Source organism: Coregonus clupeaformis, chromosome 16, assembly GCF_020615455.1.
Source record: "Coregonus clupeaformis isolate EN_2021a chromosome 16, ASM2061545v1, whole genome shotgun sequence".
NCBI lineage: Eukaryota > Metazoa > Chordata > Actinopteri > Salmoniformes > Salmonidae > Coregonus > Coregonus clupeaformis.
In genome coordinates this window covers 55,364,852-55,384,959 of record NC_059207.1, presented here as the reverse complement: position 1 = coordinate 55,384,959, position 20,108 = coordinate 55,364,852, and the positions used below count along the sequence as shown (strand labels likewise).

The window sequence follows — 20,108 nt, the reverse complement described above, 5'->3', positions numbered from 1 at the left end:
GCCGCGAGTAAGTTATCTTTTGAACAGCAATCCATTGAGAAACATTCACATACAGATGACAATGCCACTGTCAGAAAGAAAACTAAAAACAATTCACACAAAGAACCATGACTCCTTTTACTATCGCAAACTAACATAGATAAAGGCATCAACAATTCAGCCTCCATTCTGACTCATTCTGAGCAGGCACCAGTTGACCGCCTCCGGCTCAGCCAGCTATCCTCATGGGGTCCTTGGTCTTTGATACAAATATCAGAGGCAGTTGGATGGTTCTTGTCGTGCCAAAGGGTCTTGAGCCATGCAGATGAGCCATGCTGAGCGGATACTTTACAGGGAGTGTACGCGCCTCCATTAACTTGCAGATGCAGGGTATTGAAAGAAAGATAGAAATCTGCACACCGTTGCTCAATAAAACAGTGGGAGCATTCAACAGTGTGTGGGTATCTTTTTTTTCCCTTCCGGACCCCAAGCAGACCCATTACCAGACTGACGACACACACCAGGCCTGCTCTGTGCTGCTATTACCCTTACTGGGACCCCAGGGGATGCTCGGCAGGCAGATAAAAGCATTAGGGATGCCGCCACAACACAATGAAATCATTAAATCATTCCTTTACTATGAATAGGCTAACTGCCTTAGACTGGCATTTGTCTTAATCTCTAATGTCTTTGTCAGGACAACAGTAAGATGATGAGCCATACCAGAAGTTTCTCACCGCCTGTACCAAGGATATTCCACGATATAGTAGTGCTTGAGGACCAAGCCCTATTGGTTGTTCTGGAGTGGGTGGACTTTGCCCCTAACAACTAATAATAATAATTTATTCAACTTCTATAGCTCCTTTCAAAGAATCTCAAAGCGTTTGAAAAAGCAAAAACAAATAATAATCAAATAATTATTAATATTACCAAATGTATGGTGAGTCTGCACGCCAGCAGTGGCATCACCTAAGTGGGCAGGGATGTAGCTCAGTTGATAGAGCATGGCGTTTGCAACGCCAGGGTTGTGGGTTCGATTCCCACAGGGGGTATGAAAAAAAATAATGTATGCACTAACTGTAAGTCGCTCTGGATAAGAGCGTCTGCTAAATGACTAAAATGTAAATGTAAATGTACTGCACAAATGATAGATCTGGAGGAATAGTAGCAAGCTATGTACAAAGTCCAGGGCACGGAGAGGATGTTGGGGAAGGCGAGGTGCGCTACGGATCTGTCTGTCTGACTCCCTGGCTGTGACTGAGCTGCTCCCTCCTCAAGACCATCGATATTTCCTCGGCAGACCATCCAATATGCAAGCTGTGCAACAACCCTGATCACACCCATGACTTCTGAACTTTCTTGATACTGTATCGCATTTATTGATTTATTTACTTTTATTAAATTTCCTGATGTTTACACAATTCAGCTATTAGCTGCCATGTACACTGAACAAAAATATACATGCAACATGCTACAATTTCAAATCAGTCAATTGAAATAAATAAATTAGGCCTATGGATTTAACATGACTGGGAATACAGATATGCATCTGTTGGTCACCACCATTTGCCTCATGCAGCACGACACATCTCCTTCGCATAGAGTTTATATCAGGCTGTTGATTGTGGCCTGTGGAATATTGTCCCACTCCTCTTGAAGTTGCTGGATATTGGCAGGAACTGTAACATGCTGTCGTACACGTCGATCCACAGCATCCCAAACATGCTCAATGGGAAATGTGCTTCCGTAGAGGTATGGGAGCTAGCAGGTCAGAGGTGGATGAACGTAGTGCCCTCGTTTGGGTGTAGGGTCTGATCAGAGCCTGAAGGTAAGGAGGTGCCGTTCCCCTCACAGCTCCGTAGGCAAGCATCATGGTTTTGTAGTAGATGCAAGCTTCAACTGGAAGCCAGTGGAGTGTGCAGAGGAGCGGGGTGACATGAGAGAACTTGGGAAGGTTGAACACCAGACAGGCTACAGCGTTCTGGATAAGTTGTAGGGGTTTAATGGCACAGGCAGGGAGCCCAGCCAACAGCGAGTTGCAATAATCCAGACGGGAGATGACAAGTGCCTGGATTAGGACCTGTGCCGCTTTCTGTGTAAGGTAGGGTCGAACTCTGCAAATGTTGTAGAGCATGAACCTGCAGGATTGGGTCACCGCTTTGATGTTAGCGGAGAACGACAGGGTGTTGTCCAGGGTCACGCCAAGGTTCTTTGCACTCTGGGAGGAGGACACAATGGAGTTGTCAACCGTGATGGCGAGATCATGGAGTGGGCAGTCCTTCCCCGGGAGGAAGAGCAGCTCCGTCTTGCCGAGGTTCAGCTTGAGGTGGTGATCCGACATCCACACTGATATGTCTGCCAGACATGCAGAGATGCGATTCGCCACCTGGTTATCAGAAGGGGGAAAGGAGAAAATTAATTGTGTGTCGTCTGCGTAGCAATGATAGGAGAGACCATGTGAGGATATGACAGATCCAAGTGACTTGGTGTATAGAGAGAATAGGAGAGGGCCTAGAACTGAGCCCTGGGGGACACCAGTGGTGAGAGCACGTGGTGCGGAGACAGATTCTCGCCATCCACCTGGTAGGAGCGACCTGTCAGGTAGGACGCAATCCAAGAGTGAGCAGCGCCGGAGATGCCCAACTCGGAGAGGGTGGAGAGGAGGATCTGATGGTTCACAGTATCAAAGGCAGCAGATAGGTCTAGAAGGACGAGAGCAGAGGAGAGAGAGTTAGCTTTAGCAGTGCGGAGAGCCTCCGTGACACAGAGAAGAGCAGTCTCAGTTGCCATCAATAAAATGCAATTGTGTTTGTTGTCCATAGCTTATGCTTGCCCATACCCCCACCGCCACCATGGGACACTCTGTTCACAACGTTGACATCAGCAAACCGCTCACCTACACGACGCCATACATGCAGTCTGCCATATGCCCGGTACAGTTGAAACTGGGATGCATCCATGAAGAGCACACTTCTCCAGCGTGCCAGTGGCCATCGAAGGTGAGCATTTGCCCAATGAAGTCGGTTACGACGCCAAACTGCAGTCAGGTCAAGAAACTAGTGAGGAAGACGAGCACGCAGATGAGCTTCCCTGAGACGGAGGCACCTCAGAGGAGGAGGTGGAGGACCATCCTCCTCAGTGATTATTTGTGAAACATATAAATTGTGAAACATTAAAAACGTTATCCTTTTTAGATACAACTGTACAAAACTGTACAAAATCACAAAATAATTGATAAAAACACACTGTTTAGCAATGAAGGTCTACAGTAACCTCAACAGCACTCTGTAGGGTAGCACCATGGTGTAGCCGGAGGACAGCTAGTTTCTGTCCTCCTCTGGGTACATTGACTTCAATACAAAACCTAGCAGGCACATGGTTCTCACCCCCTTCCATAGACTTACACAGTAATTATGACAACTTCTGGAGGACATCCTCCAACCTATCAGAGCTCTTGCAGCATGAACTGACATGTTGTCCACCCAATCAAAGGATCAGATAATTAATCTAGTACTAAAAGCATAAGCTACAGCTAACTAGCTCTGCAGTACATAAAATGTGTTCACTTGTAGACTCAAAGAGAGCAAAATACAATAGTTGAACAGTTTTGAGAGAGCTAGATATATTTAATCTTTTTTTTCTCCACTTTCACTTTCACTTCCTTAGCTAGCAAACACAGTTAGCTAGTTTAGCCTACTCAAACACCCGGCTCAAACAGAGGGATGCTATGTTAGCTAGCTGGCTATAACTATCCAACACGGGAACTCTTCCAGGTGAAGGTTTTACTCATTTATTGCCACCGGGGCCCACCGGTGTAACTGTTAAACTGCTTACTGACTGCACACTGTACTGCATGATGGTAGCAGGTTTACTAACGGATTACTTCTATTAGCTATGTTGAGTATGACATTACTTTAGCTAATATGGTTGTGTGTAGCGGTTATGATATGAAGGTTTGGCTTGGAAATGTTTTTTCGCCAAGTCACAGTAATGGGATGTGTTGTGCATTGAAGTCCACAAGCGAAGGGAAAAGGTGAGAGGAGGAGAGTGCGTAGATGTGAGAAGGAATACAACGAGGTGTTTGTATTGTGGTTAATTATTATTAATGAACTGTAGAGTTTTAGTGTACTGTGAGATGAAACTGGGTTAATCACGACCATAAAGTTAGAATTCTTTGTTAGTGGGCCAGGAATTGTATTAGGTCATTTAATTTCACTGTGTGGGGGGTTAGAGAGGGAATCTGCCCTAGGGTCAGATTGCTTGCTCTTACTTAAATCCATGGCTGTCTTATCTGATGAGAGACTGAATCTAGCTTGTGGCCTTTTGTCTCTCTCTTCAAACACCGTGAAGGGAGCGGCACCAGGGTTGAATGGAGTTTGGGCTAGACCTTTGTCTCCTTGGTATCTTCTTGATTGATTACAGCATGATGGGGTGGGGTTTGTGTATGTTTCAAGGATTTAGGGCCTTGTCATGTTTAAACTAAACATGAGTGTGTGTGCAAGACAGGGGAGTGAGTGATTGGTTGGAGTACTATGTGCATAATAAAAGAGTTTAGCCGCCCTCAGAGACAAAGGAAGTGGGCGTGGAGTGGAAAAGAGCGGGAAACTGTAGGAGGAGGGATTTTAAGTGAAGAGAGAGACGGAAGGGGGGTATATATAGAGGGAGAGCAAAAGAGAGGCGGGGCTACTCTGCAGACCGGCCTGGCTTTGTTGAAACTCTAAAGTCATTTTTTGTTGCAACAAAAACTCTGAAAGTATTTTGATTTCTTATAAAGTACAGTGATTAATTTTCCACATCATAATGTGGCTATGAAAGTGAACTGTTTGCTGTGATCAGGGGTGTATTCATTCCAACGATTCTGTTGAAAAACGTTTCTTAAACAGAAGCAAACGGAACGAAACAGCGCTAAACTTACCTGAATTTGTTCAGTAGAAACTCTTGTTTGCAACTGTTGGGAGTAATGATTACACCCTAGATCAGCTAGATGCAGGCAAGAGTGTACAAGGCGGTATTGAATGTGCCACTTTCTGTCCATGTGTCCTTGTCTGTCCTCAAATCTTTCTCTCGACCTGTGTGCACCTACACCTATATATTGGAATAAACTAATAATAATATAAAGCAGCAACATGACAGAGTAGGTCTGGACCACGATGACCTGAGTTGAAAGTTTTGAGCTAACAACAAACTCCTCCAACAGATGGAGTGACAGTCAATAGAGAACCACATGTCTTGAGCGGAGGGAGAAGGTCACTGGGAGGAGATGTGCATGTCCTCCGGAGGCAGGCAGCACAGTTCACTCTCCATTCAAGGCATCTCACCGGTGCCTCGCCGTTACCGTTGTCTGACTGCGACTTCTTTATGGCCGTTGACTCGGTCTGGTCTTGTAGGAAAATTGTCTAGTGTATTCTAATCAAAACACACTAGCAAGCTAGCTTGGTAGCATCGCTGATTTGCCATGAATTCACGGGCATGAAACAAAAAATAAATAATCCAGACTTAATCTATACACATTTGCCTATTCAAAACCAAAAAGAAAGTAAAAAGATTCAAACAAGAAAACACTTACATTTGCTTTTGGCCCTGCCTATACCTAACGACTTTTTAAAAAAATGATATGAGCAGAAATATTCCATTTTATTTGGAATGGCAAGCCAGACAAAATTAAATAGGCATATTTGTGTAATGAATATGAATTCGGAGGGCACATATTACATTATTATGGGACTCATGTAGTCCAAAAAGTTATATTTTGTTATCATCTGTCCATAGAACATTCTTCCAAGAGTCTTGATGATCATCCAGGTGCTTCCAGAGGATTTCCGGCAAACTTGAGTCAACTTTTTGGACGACATGGGTCCCATTATGCCTGGTGAAAAGCAAACACTGCATTCCACAGTAAGAACCTTGTACCAACGGTCAAGCATGGTGGTGGTAGTGTGATGGTTTGGGGATGCTTTGTTAATAGAAGGAACCATGAATTCTGCTCTGTATCAGAGAATTCTACAGGAGAATGTCAGGCCATCCGTCTGTGAGCTGAAGCTGAAGCACAGCTGGGTCATGCAGAAAGACAATAAACCAAAACACACAATCAAGTCAACATGAAAATGGCTAAAAAGCAACAGATTTGAAGTTTTGGAATGGCCTAGTCAAAGCCCAGACCTAATCCCAATTGAGATGTTGTGGCAGGACTTGAAATGAGCAGTTCATGCATGAAAACCCACACAATTCCTCCACAGCAATGTGAGAGACAGACCAACAACTACAGGAAGCATTTGGTTGCAGTCATTGCAGCTAAAGGTGGCACCACCAGTTATTGAGTGTAAGGGGGCAATTACTTTTTCACACAGGGGCATTGGGTGTTGCATAACTTTGTTTATGAAATATATATGTAATGGTTGTGTTATTTGTTCACTCAGGTTCCTTTTATCTAATAATAGGTTTTAGTTGAAGATCTGATAACATTCAGTATCAAAAATATGCAAAAGTAGAGAAAATTAGAAAGGGGGCAAATACTTTTTCACTGAACTGTATATATTTACAAAATATACACTACAGTTGAAAAGTTTGGGGTCACTTAGAAATGTCCTTATTTTCCATGAAAACATACATGAAATTAGTTTGAATAGGAAATATAGTAAAATGCATAGGAAATGTAGTAATTGACAAGGTTAGAAATAATTATTTTTAATTGAAATAATAATTGTGTCCTTTAAATTTTGCTTTCGTCAAAGAATCCTCCATTTGCAGCAATTGCTTATTACCTTTGGCATTCTAGTTGTCAATTTGTTGAGGTAATCTGAAGAGATTTCACCCCATGCTTCCTGAAGCACCTCCCACAAGTTGGATTGGCATGATGGGCACTTCTTATGTACCATACGGTCAAGCTGCTCCCACAACAGCTCAATAGGGTTGAGATCCGGTGACTGTGCTGGCCACTCCATTATAGACAGAATACCAGCTGACTGCTTCTTCCCTAAATAGTTCTTGCATAGTTTGGAGCTGTGCTTTGGGTCATTGTCCTGTTGTAGGAGGAAATTGGCTCCAATCAAGCGCTGTCCACAGGGTATGGCATGGCATTGCAAAATGGAGTGATAGCCTTCCTACTTCAATATCCCTTTTACCCTGTACAAATCTCCCACTTTACCACCACCAAAGCACCCCCAGACCATCACATTGCCTCCACCATGTTTGACAGATGGCATCAAGCACTCCTCCAGCATCTTTTCATTTGGTGTGCGTCTCACAAATGTTCTTCTTTGTGATCCGAACACCTCAAACTTAGATTTGTCTGTCCATAACACTTTTTTCCAATCTTCCTCTGTCCAATGTCTGTGTTCTTTTGCCCATCTTAATCTTTTCTTTTTATTGGCCAGTCTGAGATATGGCTTTTTCTTTGCATCCCGGAGTCGCCTCTTCACTGTTGACGTTGAGACTGGTGTTTTGCGGGTACTATTTAATGAAGCTGCCAGTTGAGGACCAGTGAGGCATCTGTTTCTCAAACTAGACACTCTAATGTATTTGTCCTCTTGCTCAGTTGTGCACCGGGGCCTCCCACTCCTCTTTCTATTCTGGTTAGAGCCAGTTTGCGCTGTTCTGTGAAGGGAGTAGTACACAGCGTTGTACGAGATCTTCAGTTTCTTGGCAATTTCTCGCATGGAATAGCCTTCATTTCTCAGAACAAGAATAGACTGACGAGTTTCAGAAGAAAGTTATTTGTTTCTGGCCATTTTGAGCCTGTAATCGAACCCACAATTGCTGATGCTCCAGATACTCAACTAGTCTCAAGAAGGCCAGTTTTATTGCTTCTTTAATTAGCACAACAGTTTTCAGCTGTGCTAACATAATTGCAAAAGGGTTTTCTAATGATCAATTTGCCTTTTAAAATGATAAACTTGGATTAGCAAACACAACGTGCCATTGGAACACAGCACTGATGGTTGCTGATAATGGGCCTCTGCACGCTTATGTAGATATTCCATAAAAAATTAGCAGTTTCCAGCTACAATAGCCATTTACAACATTAACAATGTCTACACTGTATTTCTGATCAATTCGATGTTATTTTAATGGACAAAAAAAATGATTTTCTTTCGAAAACAAGGACATTTCTAAGTGACCCCAAACTTTTGAACGGTAGTGTATATATGGGGGATTGGAAATGATGCAGACAATTACAGTGATAGAAGCCACAATCTATCTGCAATATTAAAGCTGATCTAACCCCCCCTCCAAATTTGGACTCATCAGACCAAAGGACAGATTTCCACCGGTCTAATGTCCATTGCTGGTGTTTCTTGGCCCAAGCAAGTCTCTTCTTCTTATTGGTGTCCATTAGTAGTGGTTTCTTTGCAGCAATTCGACCATGAAGGCCTGATTCACACAGTCTCCTCTGAACAGTTGATGTTGAGATGTGTCTGTTACTTGAACTCTGTGAAGCATTTATTTGGGCTGCAATTTCTCAGGCTGGTAACTTTAATGAACTTATCCTCTACAGCAGAGGTAACTCTGGGTCTTTCTTTCCTGTGATGGTCCTCATGAGAGCCAGTTTCATCATAGCGCTTCATGGTTTTTGCGACTGCACTTGAAGAAACTTTAAAAGTTCTTGAAATTTTCAGGATTGACTGACCTTCATGTCTTAAAGTAATGATGGACTGTCGTTTCTCTTTGCTTATTTGAGCTGTTCTTGCCATAATATGGACTTGGTCTTTTACCAAATAGGGCTATCTTTTGTATACCACCCCTACCTTGTCACAACACAACTGATTGGCTCAAACGCATTAAGAAGGAAAATTAATTCCACAAATTAACTTTTAACAAGGCACACCTGTTAATTGAAATGCATTCCAGGTGACTACCTCATGAGTGTGTAAAACTGTCATCAAGGCAAAGGGTGGCTACTTTGAAGAATCTCAAATGTAAAATATATTTTGATTTGTTTAACACTTTTTTGGTTACTACATGATTCCACATGTGTTATTTCATAGTTCTGATGTCTTCAGTATTAGTCTACAATGTAGAAAACAGTAAAAATAAAGAAAAACCCTGGAATGAGTAGGTGTGTCCAAACTTTTGACTGGTACTGTATATATATTTTTGTACAATGTTAGGAATCCAATTCGTACAATTCGTACAATATGTTTTTTTTTTTTTTTTTTTTTTTTGGGGGGGGATGGATCAGCTTAATATTGCAGATAGATTGTATCTTCTATTCGTACAATATGTTACACATTTGTTGAGCTTAAGATCCCGGACTGCATCTTTAAGTGTTCTATCATATCCCTGGTATTTGCTTGGTCAATTAGTCTCACTGAACAGAGAATGCTTTGCCAGGTTTGAAGAAGTCTAGTTAGTCACTGACAGCAAGAAAAAGCATAACCATCAGTGGTCCTTAAAGATTGGAGTTAAATACACTTAGTTTATAGTCCTGAATATCTAGAGGCTAGAACCCCTGATACTGACACAAATATATATATATATATATATATATATATATATATATATATATATATATATATATATCCGTATCTATACTTATTTGTACTTATGTGACATTTAAATAACAGCCAATTACAAAGAGTAATTCCTGAGGGAGATATTAGATTACCAAGAGCACTTAACTTTGTAGCAACTGGTGTAGAATTGAACATGACTTAACAAGGAGCTTGTCATACTCAATCATGCAGCAGGGAGGACAATCATCATCATTCTCGCTCTCGCTCTCATTCTCGCTCTCTCTGTATCTCTCTCTATCCTAAACTCTCTGTCTGTCTATCTGTCTGTCTGTCTGTCTGTCTGTCTGTCTGTCTGTCTGTCTGTCTGTCTGTCTGTCTGTCTGTCTGTCTGTCTGTCTGTCTGTCTATTGTTCTGTTCTGTCTATCTCTCTGTCTGCCTGTCTGTCTGTCTGTCTGTCTGTCTGTCTGACTCTCTCTTCTTCTCTCTCCCTCCCTCTTTCACTCCCTCACAAAAACCAACACACAAACAAGCACGTCATTCATCCCATTTTATGTTGCAGGAGATTAGTTGAAGTAGATGCCACATCTTGACATACAAGCATGCATTGTCCGTGTTTGTGTGTATGTATAGCCTATGTATGAGTCTAGGCTAGTGGCCAGTCTTCAAAAAGGGATACCCCTACCAGAGGTAGAACAAAACACAACCATGTTTTTTTTACCTCTCTTATGTCTCCCATTTATGAAATGGATGGTTGTTTAAAAATATTTTACTGCAAAAGTGGTTAAATTGATCGATATTGAGACACACCCCCAAAACTAAAACAGTGCATAATAATGCCTGGCTAGAGGGGGAATCAGCTGCATAAGCTCATGTAACCCAATATTGCAAGCTCTGATATTGCTACAATTTGGAATACAAGTAGTCAGTTGTCTGCCCCTAACGCACAAACAAACAGCATTAGAATATCTTAATATATAATGGAAATATAGACTTGTAAACACAGAGATACAATAAGTGGAAATATCAACTATGAATATTTATGATGAATGTAGGTGTCACGTCTACTCCCGCTCACCCTCTCCGGCTCTCAACGTCGCCGGTCTACTAACCACCGTTCCTGGCAACCCCTCATTACGCAACCCTCATTACGCAACCCTCATTACGCACACCTGAGCCCCATCATGAGGCACACCTGGACTCCATCACTACCCTGATAACTCCCCCTTTATCTAGCACTCCCTAGCATCAATCTTCAGGCAGTATTGGTTATGTTTTCAGATGTTGCTCTTGTTTTGTATCGTTCTACTTTCATTATTATTAAACTCACTAACTGCACCTGCTTCCTGACTCCCTGCGTCAACGTTACAGAATACTGCCTCTACAGATGGAAGCAGCAGTTAATCAGGACATCTCCCAGATGGTCAGCGAACAGGGACCCCTACTTGGCCAACACCACGACCAGGGACGGCTTTATGAGGTCCTCCGCGTTCTTCAATGTCTCGACATTCCCTGAGGGGCGTCACCTCCAATAGGCGGAGGATTCTCTACCACAAGTTGACCCAGCGAGCCAGCACCCCAAGCCCATCCAACAGTCCACCCAGGTCAGCGATGCCCGTTTCAAATCAAATTGTATTTGTCACATGCGCTGAATACAACAGTTGTAGACCTTACAGTGAAATGCTTACTTACAAGCCCTTAACCAATAATGCAGTTTCAAGAAAAATAAAATAACAAAGAAAAATAAAAAATATTTAAAGAGCAGCAGTAAAATAACAGTAGCGAGGCTATATACAGGGGGTACAGAGTCAATGTGCGGGGGCACAGGTTAGTTGAGGTAATATGTACATGTGGGTAGAGGTAAAGTGACTATGCAAAGATAATAAACAGAGAGTAGCAGCAGCGTAAAAAGAGGGGGGGGATGCAAATAGTCCGGGTAGCCATTTGATTAGCTGTTCAGGAGTCTTATGGATTGGGGGTAGAAGCTGTTAAGAAGCCTTTTGGACCTAGACTTGGCGCTCCGGTACCGCTTGCCGTGTGGTAGCAGAGAGAACAGTCTACGACTAGGTTGGCTGGAGTTTTTGGCAATTTCTAGGGCCTTCCTCTGACACCACCTGGTCAAAAATGTAAAGAAGCTTGGCCCCAGTGATGTACTGGGCCATACGCACTACCCTCTGTAGTGCCTTGCGGTCCGAGGCCGAGCAGTTGCCATACCAAGCAGTGATGCAACCAGTCAGGATGTCCTCGATGGTGCAGCTGTATAACTTTTTGAGGATCTGAGGACCCATGCCAAATCTTTTCAGTCTCCTGAGGGGGAATAGGCTTTGTCGGACCCTCTTCACGACTGTCTTGGTGTGTTTGGACCATGATAGTTTGTTGGTGATGTGGACACCAAGGAACTTGAAGCTCTCAACCTGCTCCACTACAGCCCCGTCGATGAGAATGGGGGCGTGCTCCGTGCTCCTTTTCCTGTAGTCCACAATCATCTCATTTGTCTTGGTCACGTCGAGGGAGAGGTTGTTAAGCTGGCACCACACGGCCAGGTCTCTGACCTCCTCCCTATAGGTGGTCTCATCGTTGTCGGTGATCAAGCCTCCCACTGTTGTGTCATCTGCAAACTTAATGATTGTGTTGGAGTCGTGCTTGGCTATGCAGTCATGGGTGAACAGGGAGTACAGGAGGGGACTGAGCACGCACCCCTGAGGGGCCCCCGTGTTGAGGATCAGCGTGGCAGATGTGTTGTTACCTACCCTTACCAACTGGGGGCGGCCCGTCAGGAAGTCCAGGATCCAGTTGCAGAGGGAGGTGTTTAGTCCCAGGGTCCTTAGATTAGTGATGAGCTTTGAGGGCAATATGGTGTTGAACTCTGAGCTGTAGTCAATGAATAGCATTCTCACGTAGTTGTTCCTTTTGTCCAGGTGGGATACGGCAGTGTGGAGTGTTGTTCAGGTGTTCTATCTTGCCGATGCACCAAAAACTCCACCAGCTGTATGTTATCCATGTCGTCATTCAGCCACGACTCAGTGAAACATAAGATTTTACAGTTTTTAATGTCCCGCTGCTAGGATAGTCATGAGGGGAGCTCATCCATTTTATTATCCAATGATTGTACATTGGCCAATAGGACTGATGGTAGAGGTAGATTACCCACTCGACGTCTGATCCTTACAAGGCACCCCGACCTACATCCCCGATATCTCCGTCTCTTCTTCATGCGAATTACGGGGATTTGGCCCTTGTCGGGTGTCTGAAGTAAATCCTTTGCGTCTTACTCATTAAAGAAAAAATCTTTGTCGAGTACGAGGTGAGTAATCGCGGTCCTGATATCCAGAAGCTCTTTTCGGTCATAAGAGATTGTAGCAGAAACATTATGTACAAACTAAGTTACAAATTCAGAAGAGGATTGCGCGAAGAGGTCCAGACGGAGCTGGCGTGCCGAGACGACAATCTAACCTTGGACACAATCATCGTGATGGCCATCCGTCTGGATAATCTTCTTCGGGAGCGTCGGCACCCCCATCGCCTCTATCCCTCCTTCGTTGACCTTTCTGAGTCAGAGCCTGAACCCATGGAGGTAGGGGCCACACGCCTCCCCACGGATGAGCGACGCTGTCAGAGACAGTTGGGGCTCTGTCCCTATTGTGGCCAGGAGGGGCACCAGCTTCAACGGTGTCCGGTACGTCCCAACCCAGAATCAACGAGTGCAGAGGGATGGCCCTCGGAGGAAGTCGTGACAGAACCCCCCTTTGACGCGCAGCTCCAGCAGCGCACCGACACCGGCCTCGGGGACGGCCAGGAGGACGCGGTGCAGGGCGAGCTGGATGGCGACGGTGGAAATCCCGCAACAGGGATGGATCGAGGACATCCTTCAACGGGATCCAGCACCGCTCCTCTGGACCGTACCCCTCCCATTCCACGAGGTACTGAAGGCCTCCCACCCGACGCCTCGAATCCAGGATGGAACGGACAGAGTACGCCGGGGCCCCCTCGATCCATCCCTGATCCATCCAGCTCTGACAACAGCCAACAGCTCCCGATCACCAACGTCATAGTTCTGCTCCGCCGAGCTGAGCTTCTTTGAGAAGAAGGCACAGGGCGGAGCTTGGGTGGCATGCCCGAGCGTTGGGATAGGACAGCGCCTACCCCTACCTCGGACGCATCCACCTCCACTACGAACAGCAATGATGGATCGGGATGGGCCAGTACCGGGGCTGAGGTGAAACAGAGCCCTCAGGTTACTGAAAGCCCTGTCATCCTCAGCAGACCAGTGGAGCCGGAATGGCCCACCCTTCAACAGAGAGGTGATGGGAGCTGCGACCTTGCCAAAGCCCCGGATAAACCTCCGATAGTAGTTGGCAAAGCCAATGAAGCGCTGCACCTCCTTTACCATGGTTGGAGTCGGCCAATTACACACGGCTGAAATGCGATCTCCCTCCATCTCCACACCTGAGGTGGTGATGTGGTATCCGAGAAAGGAGACGGATTGTTGGAAGAACAGACACTTTTCTGCCTTGGCATATAGGTCATACTCCAACAGTCGGCCCAGCACTCTGCGAACCAGGGACACATGCTCGGCGCTCGTAGCGGAATACACCAGAATGTCATCGATGTAAACCACCACACCACGACCAAGCATTTCCCGAAACACCTTGTTCACAAAGGACTGGAAGACTGATGGAGCATTCATCAACCCATACGGCATCACCAGGTATTCATAATGCCCTGTGGTTGTGCTAAATGCTGTCTTCCAATCGTGCCTTTCCCGGACATGCACTAGGTTGTACGCACTCCTGAGATCTAATTTCGTGAAGAAGCGCGCCCCATGCATTGATTCGATAACAGAGGAGATGAGGGGTAGAGGGTAACTATAGCGAATGGCAGTTTGATTAAGCGCATGGTAATCAATGCAAGGGCGCAGACCTCCGTCTTTCTTCTTCACGAAAAAGAAACTTGAGGAGGCGGTTGAAATGGAGGGACGTATGGACCCCTGGTGCAGGGACTCTGAGACGTATGTCTCCATAGCCACCATTTCAGCCTGCGACAGGGGATATACATGACTCCTGGGAGGCACAGTGTCTAACCGGAGGTTTATCGCGCAATCCCCCGCCCGATGGGTTGGTAATGTAATGTAAATGTAAATGTAAATGTAAATGTAATGTAAATGTAATTTGGTCGCCTGCATTTTAGAAACCGCGTGCGCCAAGTCGAGATATTCGGGGGGAATGCGCACGGTGGAGGTAGTGTCTGGCCTTTCCACCGTAGTTGCACCAACGGAAACAGCTAGACACCTACCCTGTCACTCTCGCAAACCACCCCGTGAGAACCCTCTGCGGCCATGAAAAGGTGGGGTCGTGTAGTGCTAGCCAGTGAAGACCCAACACAACAGGGAAATCAGGGGACTCAATAATATAAAAGGTGATTTGCTCCCTATGGGTCTCCTGCGTAATCATAGTGACTGGTGCTGTAACCTCCCTAACAAAACCTGACCCTAATGGTTGACTGTCAAGTGCTTTGATGGGCAATGGAATGGACAGGGGAACCAATGTAATACCTAGACTATTAGCTAAAGACCTGTCCATAAAGTTCCCAGCTGCGCCTGAATCGACCAGCGCCTTACACTGGGGAACTACCGTGTAATCAGGGAAATTGACGTGGATGGTGAAATGCGCAGCAGAGGGTTCTGAAACAGTGTGGGTTTGAACTACCTGGGGTGACCCTAGAGTGCCCTTTCTGCCGGGACGTCCTCTCGAAGCCAGCAGGTTGTCCAACCGGATGGCCTTGTCCAACAATTGGTTGAAGGTCAACGTGGTATCCCGGCAGGCTAGCTCCCTTCGGACATCCTCACGCAGGCTGCACCGGAAGCAGTTGATGAGGGCCCGCTCATTCCACCCGGACCCAGCTGCTAGAGTTCTAAACTCCAGGGCAAAGTCTTGCACGGTCCTCGTCCCCTGCCTCAGATAGACCAGCCGCTCGCCCGCCTCTCTTCCTTCGGGGGGGATGATCGAAGACTGACCGGAACAGGCGAGCGAACTCCCCGTAGTTGTCCAACGCGTCTCCTCCTTCACTCCAGACCGCATTGGCCCAATCCAGGGCTTTCCCCGAGAGGCAGGAGACGAGGGCGGACACCTTCTCCCGACCCGATGGAGCCGGTCTGATGGTGGTAAAATAGAGGTCCAACTGCAGGAGGAAACCCTGGCAGCGGGACAGGTGAATACCTCTGGGCCCTGGGGTGTGGGTGGCTGGATCCGGTCGATCAGCTGGTTCCGCAGGGTCGGGTCCTCTCCTCTCCAGGCGCTGGATGACCTGGAGAACCCGATCCATCGCTTCGCCCAAGCTGGCTAACATGTTGGAATGCTCCCGGACCCGCTCAACGACTCCAGGCATATTCCCCGCTCCTGCTGACTCCATGCTGTTGGGTGTGTGATTCTGTAGCAGGTGATTTGGACAGAGTCAGGCGCAGGAGGGGTAAATCACAGAATAAATGGTTTATTTGGCAAATACAGCGGTACGCAGCAATGCGTAAAACAACTACAGTGCGGTAATTATGGCGCACTGGAGAAAACAAAACACACGGGTGAAAATCCTGACGATACGGTACATAAAGCTCCACAGAGCTATCGACACCTCCACATGAAACAATCACACACAAAGACATGGGAACTGATGAGGAGATATGAACCAGGTGTGTGTAAAAACAAGACAAAACTAATGGAATGATGAGATGAGGGGCGGCAGTGGCTAGAAGGCCGGTGACGACAAACGCTGAAGCCTGCCCGAACCAGGAGACCAGGCAGCTTCGGAGGAAGTCGTGACAGTGACTGAGTGTATTGAAAACCCATCCAAAGCATAATTAATAACTTCACCATGCTCAAAGGGATATTCAGTGTCTGCTTTTTTAAATTATTTTTTTATTTACCAGTAGGCACTGGAAAACCTCCCTGGTCTTTGTGGTTGAACCTGTGCTTGAAATTACTACTCGGCTGAGGGACCTTACAGATAATTATATGTGTGGGGTACAGAGATGGGGTAAACATTTAAAAATCATGTTAACCACTATTATTGCACACAGAGTGAGTCCATGCAACCTATTATTTGACTTGTTCATTAAAATGTGCTCAAATGTATCCTGAACATATTTAGGCATGCCATAACAAAGGGTTGAATGCTTTACATTTGTTATTAATTTGTAAAAATGTCTACAAACAAAATTCCACTTTGAAATTGTGGGATATTGTGTGTAGATCAGTGGCACAAAATCTCAATTTAATCCTTTTTAAATTCAGTCTGTAACACAACAAAATGTGGAAAAAGTCAAGAGGTGTGAATACTTTCTGTAGGCACTGTATGCCAGGTAGGCAACACCGGTTGTAAAGCGGATTAATCTGCTTAATTTTAAGAACTAAGCAATAAATACAGCAGCAGGAGAAAGCTGGGATCCTCTTTTAAAAAGTGGCCACCCAAAACTCTTTCACACGAGATTGCGCAATGACTGGGCTTATAAGAACACGTTTCACTAGGCTCTGTAGGCTATGGGCTCTCCAACCCTGTACCAGGGGTCCTAGGCCTATAGGCTACCCGTGTAGCTCAGTTGGTAGAGCATGGCGTTTGTAACGCCAGGGTTATGGGTTCGTTTCCCACGGGGGACCAGTATAAAAATATTTATGCACTCACCAACTGTAAGTCGCTCTGGATAAGAGCGTCTGCTAAATGACTAAAATGTTATTTGCCCACTTTAGTTTACAAACCTTATCAAAACATATAGGCCTATGTACTAGGCTCATTGATGTACAGTATGCGACTACGATTTGAAAAAGTTAACAAAATATGCATGCTCTGTTTCTTGCCTTAGACTGCACACACTGGGCATCATTCACCAGTGATAATATTCACACCCATCAGACTATTCTCAATTTAATCTTGTCTTTACATATACTAAATAATATACAGTACCAGTCAAAAGTTTGGACACACCTACTCATTACAGGGTTTTTCTTTATTTTTACATTTTTCTACATTGTAGAATAATAGTGAAGACATCAACACTATGAAATAACACATATGGAATCATGTAGTAACCAAAAAAGTGTTAAACAAATCAAAATATATTTCATATTTTAGATTCTTCAAAGTAGCCACCCTTTGCGTTGATGACAGAACATTTGACTTGGAAAGTTGTCTATTAATCAGTTACCAAAAAGCCAAGCTTACGTTCATCATCAATATTCGTAGTTGACAGTTCCGCCTATTGTATCTCTGTGTTTACAGGTCTATATTTCCATGATGCATTAAGATATTCAAATTATTGTTGTGTGTGTATATTGGGCAGACAACTGACTACTCATACTCCAAATTTTAGCAATATCAGAACTTGCAATATTGGGTTACATCCCCCCTCTAGCCAGGCATTATTCAGCATTTTTTTGTTTAGGGGGTGTGTCACAATATCTATAAATGTAACCACTTTTGCAGTAAAATATTTTCACACAACCATCTATTTAATAAATGGGAGACATTAGGGGTATCACAATTTTTTGGAGGCATTGCCACTAGCCTAGTCTGTGTACGGATGTACTCTGCGGCCCACCAACAAATCAGCTCCAAGTGATTCCCACGCATAATAGAGAGATATACACTGAGTGTACAAAACATTAGGAACACCTTCCTAATATTGAGTTGCACCCCCTTTTGCCCTCAGAACAGCCTCAATTTGTCGGGGCAACGACTCTTCAAGGTGTCGAAAGCGTTCCACAGGGATGCTGGCCCATGTTGACTCCAATGCAGTTGTGTCAAGTTGGCTGGATGTCCTTTGAGTGGTGGACCATTCTTCTACACACAGGAAACTGGGAAACTGTTGAGCGTGAAAAACCAAGCAGTGTTGCTGTTCTTGACACACTCAAACCGGTGCACCTGGCACCTACTACCATACCCTGTTCAAAGGCACTTATATATTTTGTCTTGCCCATTCACCCTCTGAATGGCACACATACACAATCCATGTCTCAATTGTCTCAAGGCATAAAAATCCTTCTTTAACCTGTCTCCTCCCCTTCATCTACACTGATTGAAGTGGATTTAACAAGTGACATCAATAAGGGATCATAGCTTTCACCTGGATTCACCTGGTCAGTCTATGTCATGGAAAGAGCAGGTGTTCCTAATGTTTTGTACACTCACTGTATGTGATCGTATACAAATGTAAGCAAGGTTTGAAATTATTATGTTTTAGTCAAATATTATATCTGTTTAGGCTTCTTGGGGTCAATTTGCAGTCTACAAATTATTTGTAATTATGTTCCGGCCCCCTGACCATCCGCTCAAGAAAAAAATCGGCCCGCGGCTGAATCTAGTTGATGATCCCTGGTCTAAACCCATTCAGGTCCCCTATCGACGGCCATATTTCACTCCTGTCCCCAACACCCCTGTCCCTGCCTCCATCATTCTCAGTCTCCTCACATCGTCTTCCTCTCGCTCTCTTGCTCCGGACTGCTCAAGCGCTAATGGCTTCCGGTGGGGGCACTAATAAGGCAACAGCCAATAAGGTGGCTGTATGCGCTGACACGGTACCTCTGGGTATCCTGGGATACGTGTATGTGATCTGGGAAGGATTAGTCTTCGTCTACGTGTATAATCTCACTGAGAGAGCGAGACTGCAGTCACTTGGTTTAGGGCTGAATATAGAGAGACTGTGAATGGGAAGTAGAGGAGGTTTTGTGTTCAAGTATGGCTAAGACTCTAAACTCTAAACTATATTTTGTGGTACTACCATAGAGTTACCATAAACCTGGACACAGACAACGGTCATATGACACTTGAACAGATAAGAGGGTGGACAAACTGCGAAGTCAATACAGTCTTATAATGCCTGAAACGTATGATTTAGTTAAGCTGTCTGCATACTTGGGTATCATAACTTGTTAGTGACCAAGGTAGTCTAGAAAGGGCACTTACTTGCGTCGGAGTGGACGGGGGGAGTGGAGGGGATGAAGGTGGGGAAGAAGAAGGAACGGAGTGAGCGATGGTCGGAGGAGTGGAGGGGTGAGCGTTGGGTAGGGAGGTTCTCACAGCTCCCCACACTGCTGTTGATCTTCAGGTGCTGAGGCTTGGACTTCCTCTGCTTCACTCTGAAACACACACACACAGCAGAATGGTTATACTACCATAATACTGTTATAAATGGTTATAAACTACAGTTAAAGAGTTTATACTGCAAGTATATGGTTATAAAACAGTTATAGACTTCTATTATACAGTTAAATGTCCGGTATATTTATAGCTCTTATGCTATAGATATACTGTTATTAAACAGGTCTAATCTACAGTAATAAAGCTCTTATGGTAGTATTATACTGTACTAAAATGGTTATTAACTACAATTAAAGCTTCATACTTAAATGATACACATATAAATATGTTAATAATATATTATACCGTTAAAATGCTCTTATAATACAACTTCTTATACAACTTATAAAGTACAGTTATAAAACTATAGCCATTAGTAGAAGTATGAAAATGTATGCACTCACTAACTGTAAGTCGCTCTGGATAAGAGCGTCTGCTAAATGACTAAAAATGTAAAAATGTAAATGTTGAAAGATACAGTAGAACATGACAAGGGTTATCCAGAGTTTAGAAAAAGTCATATTTTCCTTTGAAAACGGGGAAAATCAAACAACTTG

The 20,108-nt window shown here is 44.6% G+C and overlaps 1 protein-coding gene across 2 annotated transcripts in view; it reads right to left on the bottom strand.

The window, feature by feature from the left end:
- The window catches only part of ksr2 (kinase suppressor of ras 2), a 163,558-nt gene that overhangs the window by 68,479 nt on the left and 74,971 nt on the right, over positions 1-20,108 (bottom strand). For both annotated transcript variants that reach the window (XM_045225796.1, XM_045225795.1), the window contains exon 6: positions 19,378-19,550. In XM_045225796.1, coding sequence (XP_045081731.1) covers positions 19,378-19,550 — 173 coding nt within the window. The remainder of the gene's footprint in view (positions 1-19,377; positions 19,551-20,108) is intronic.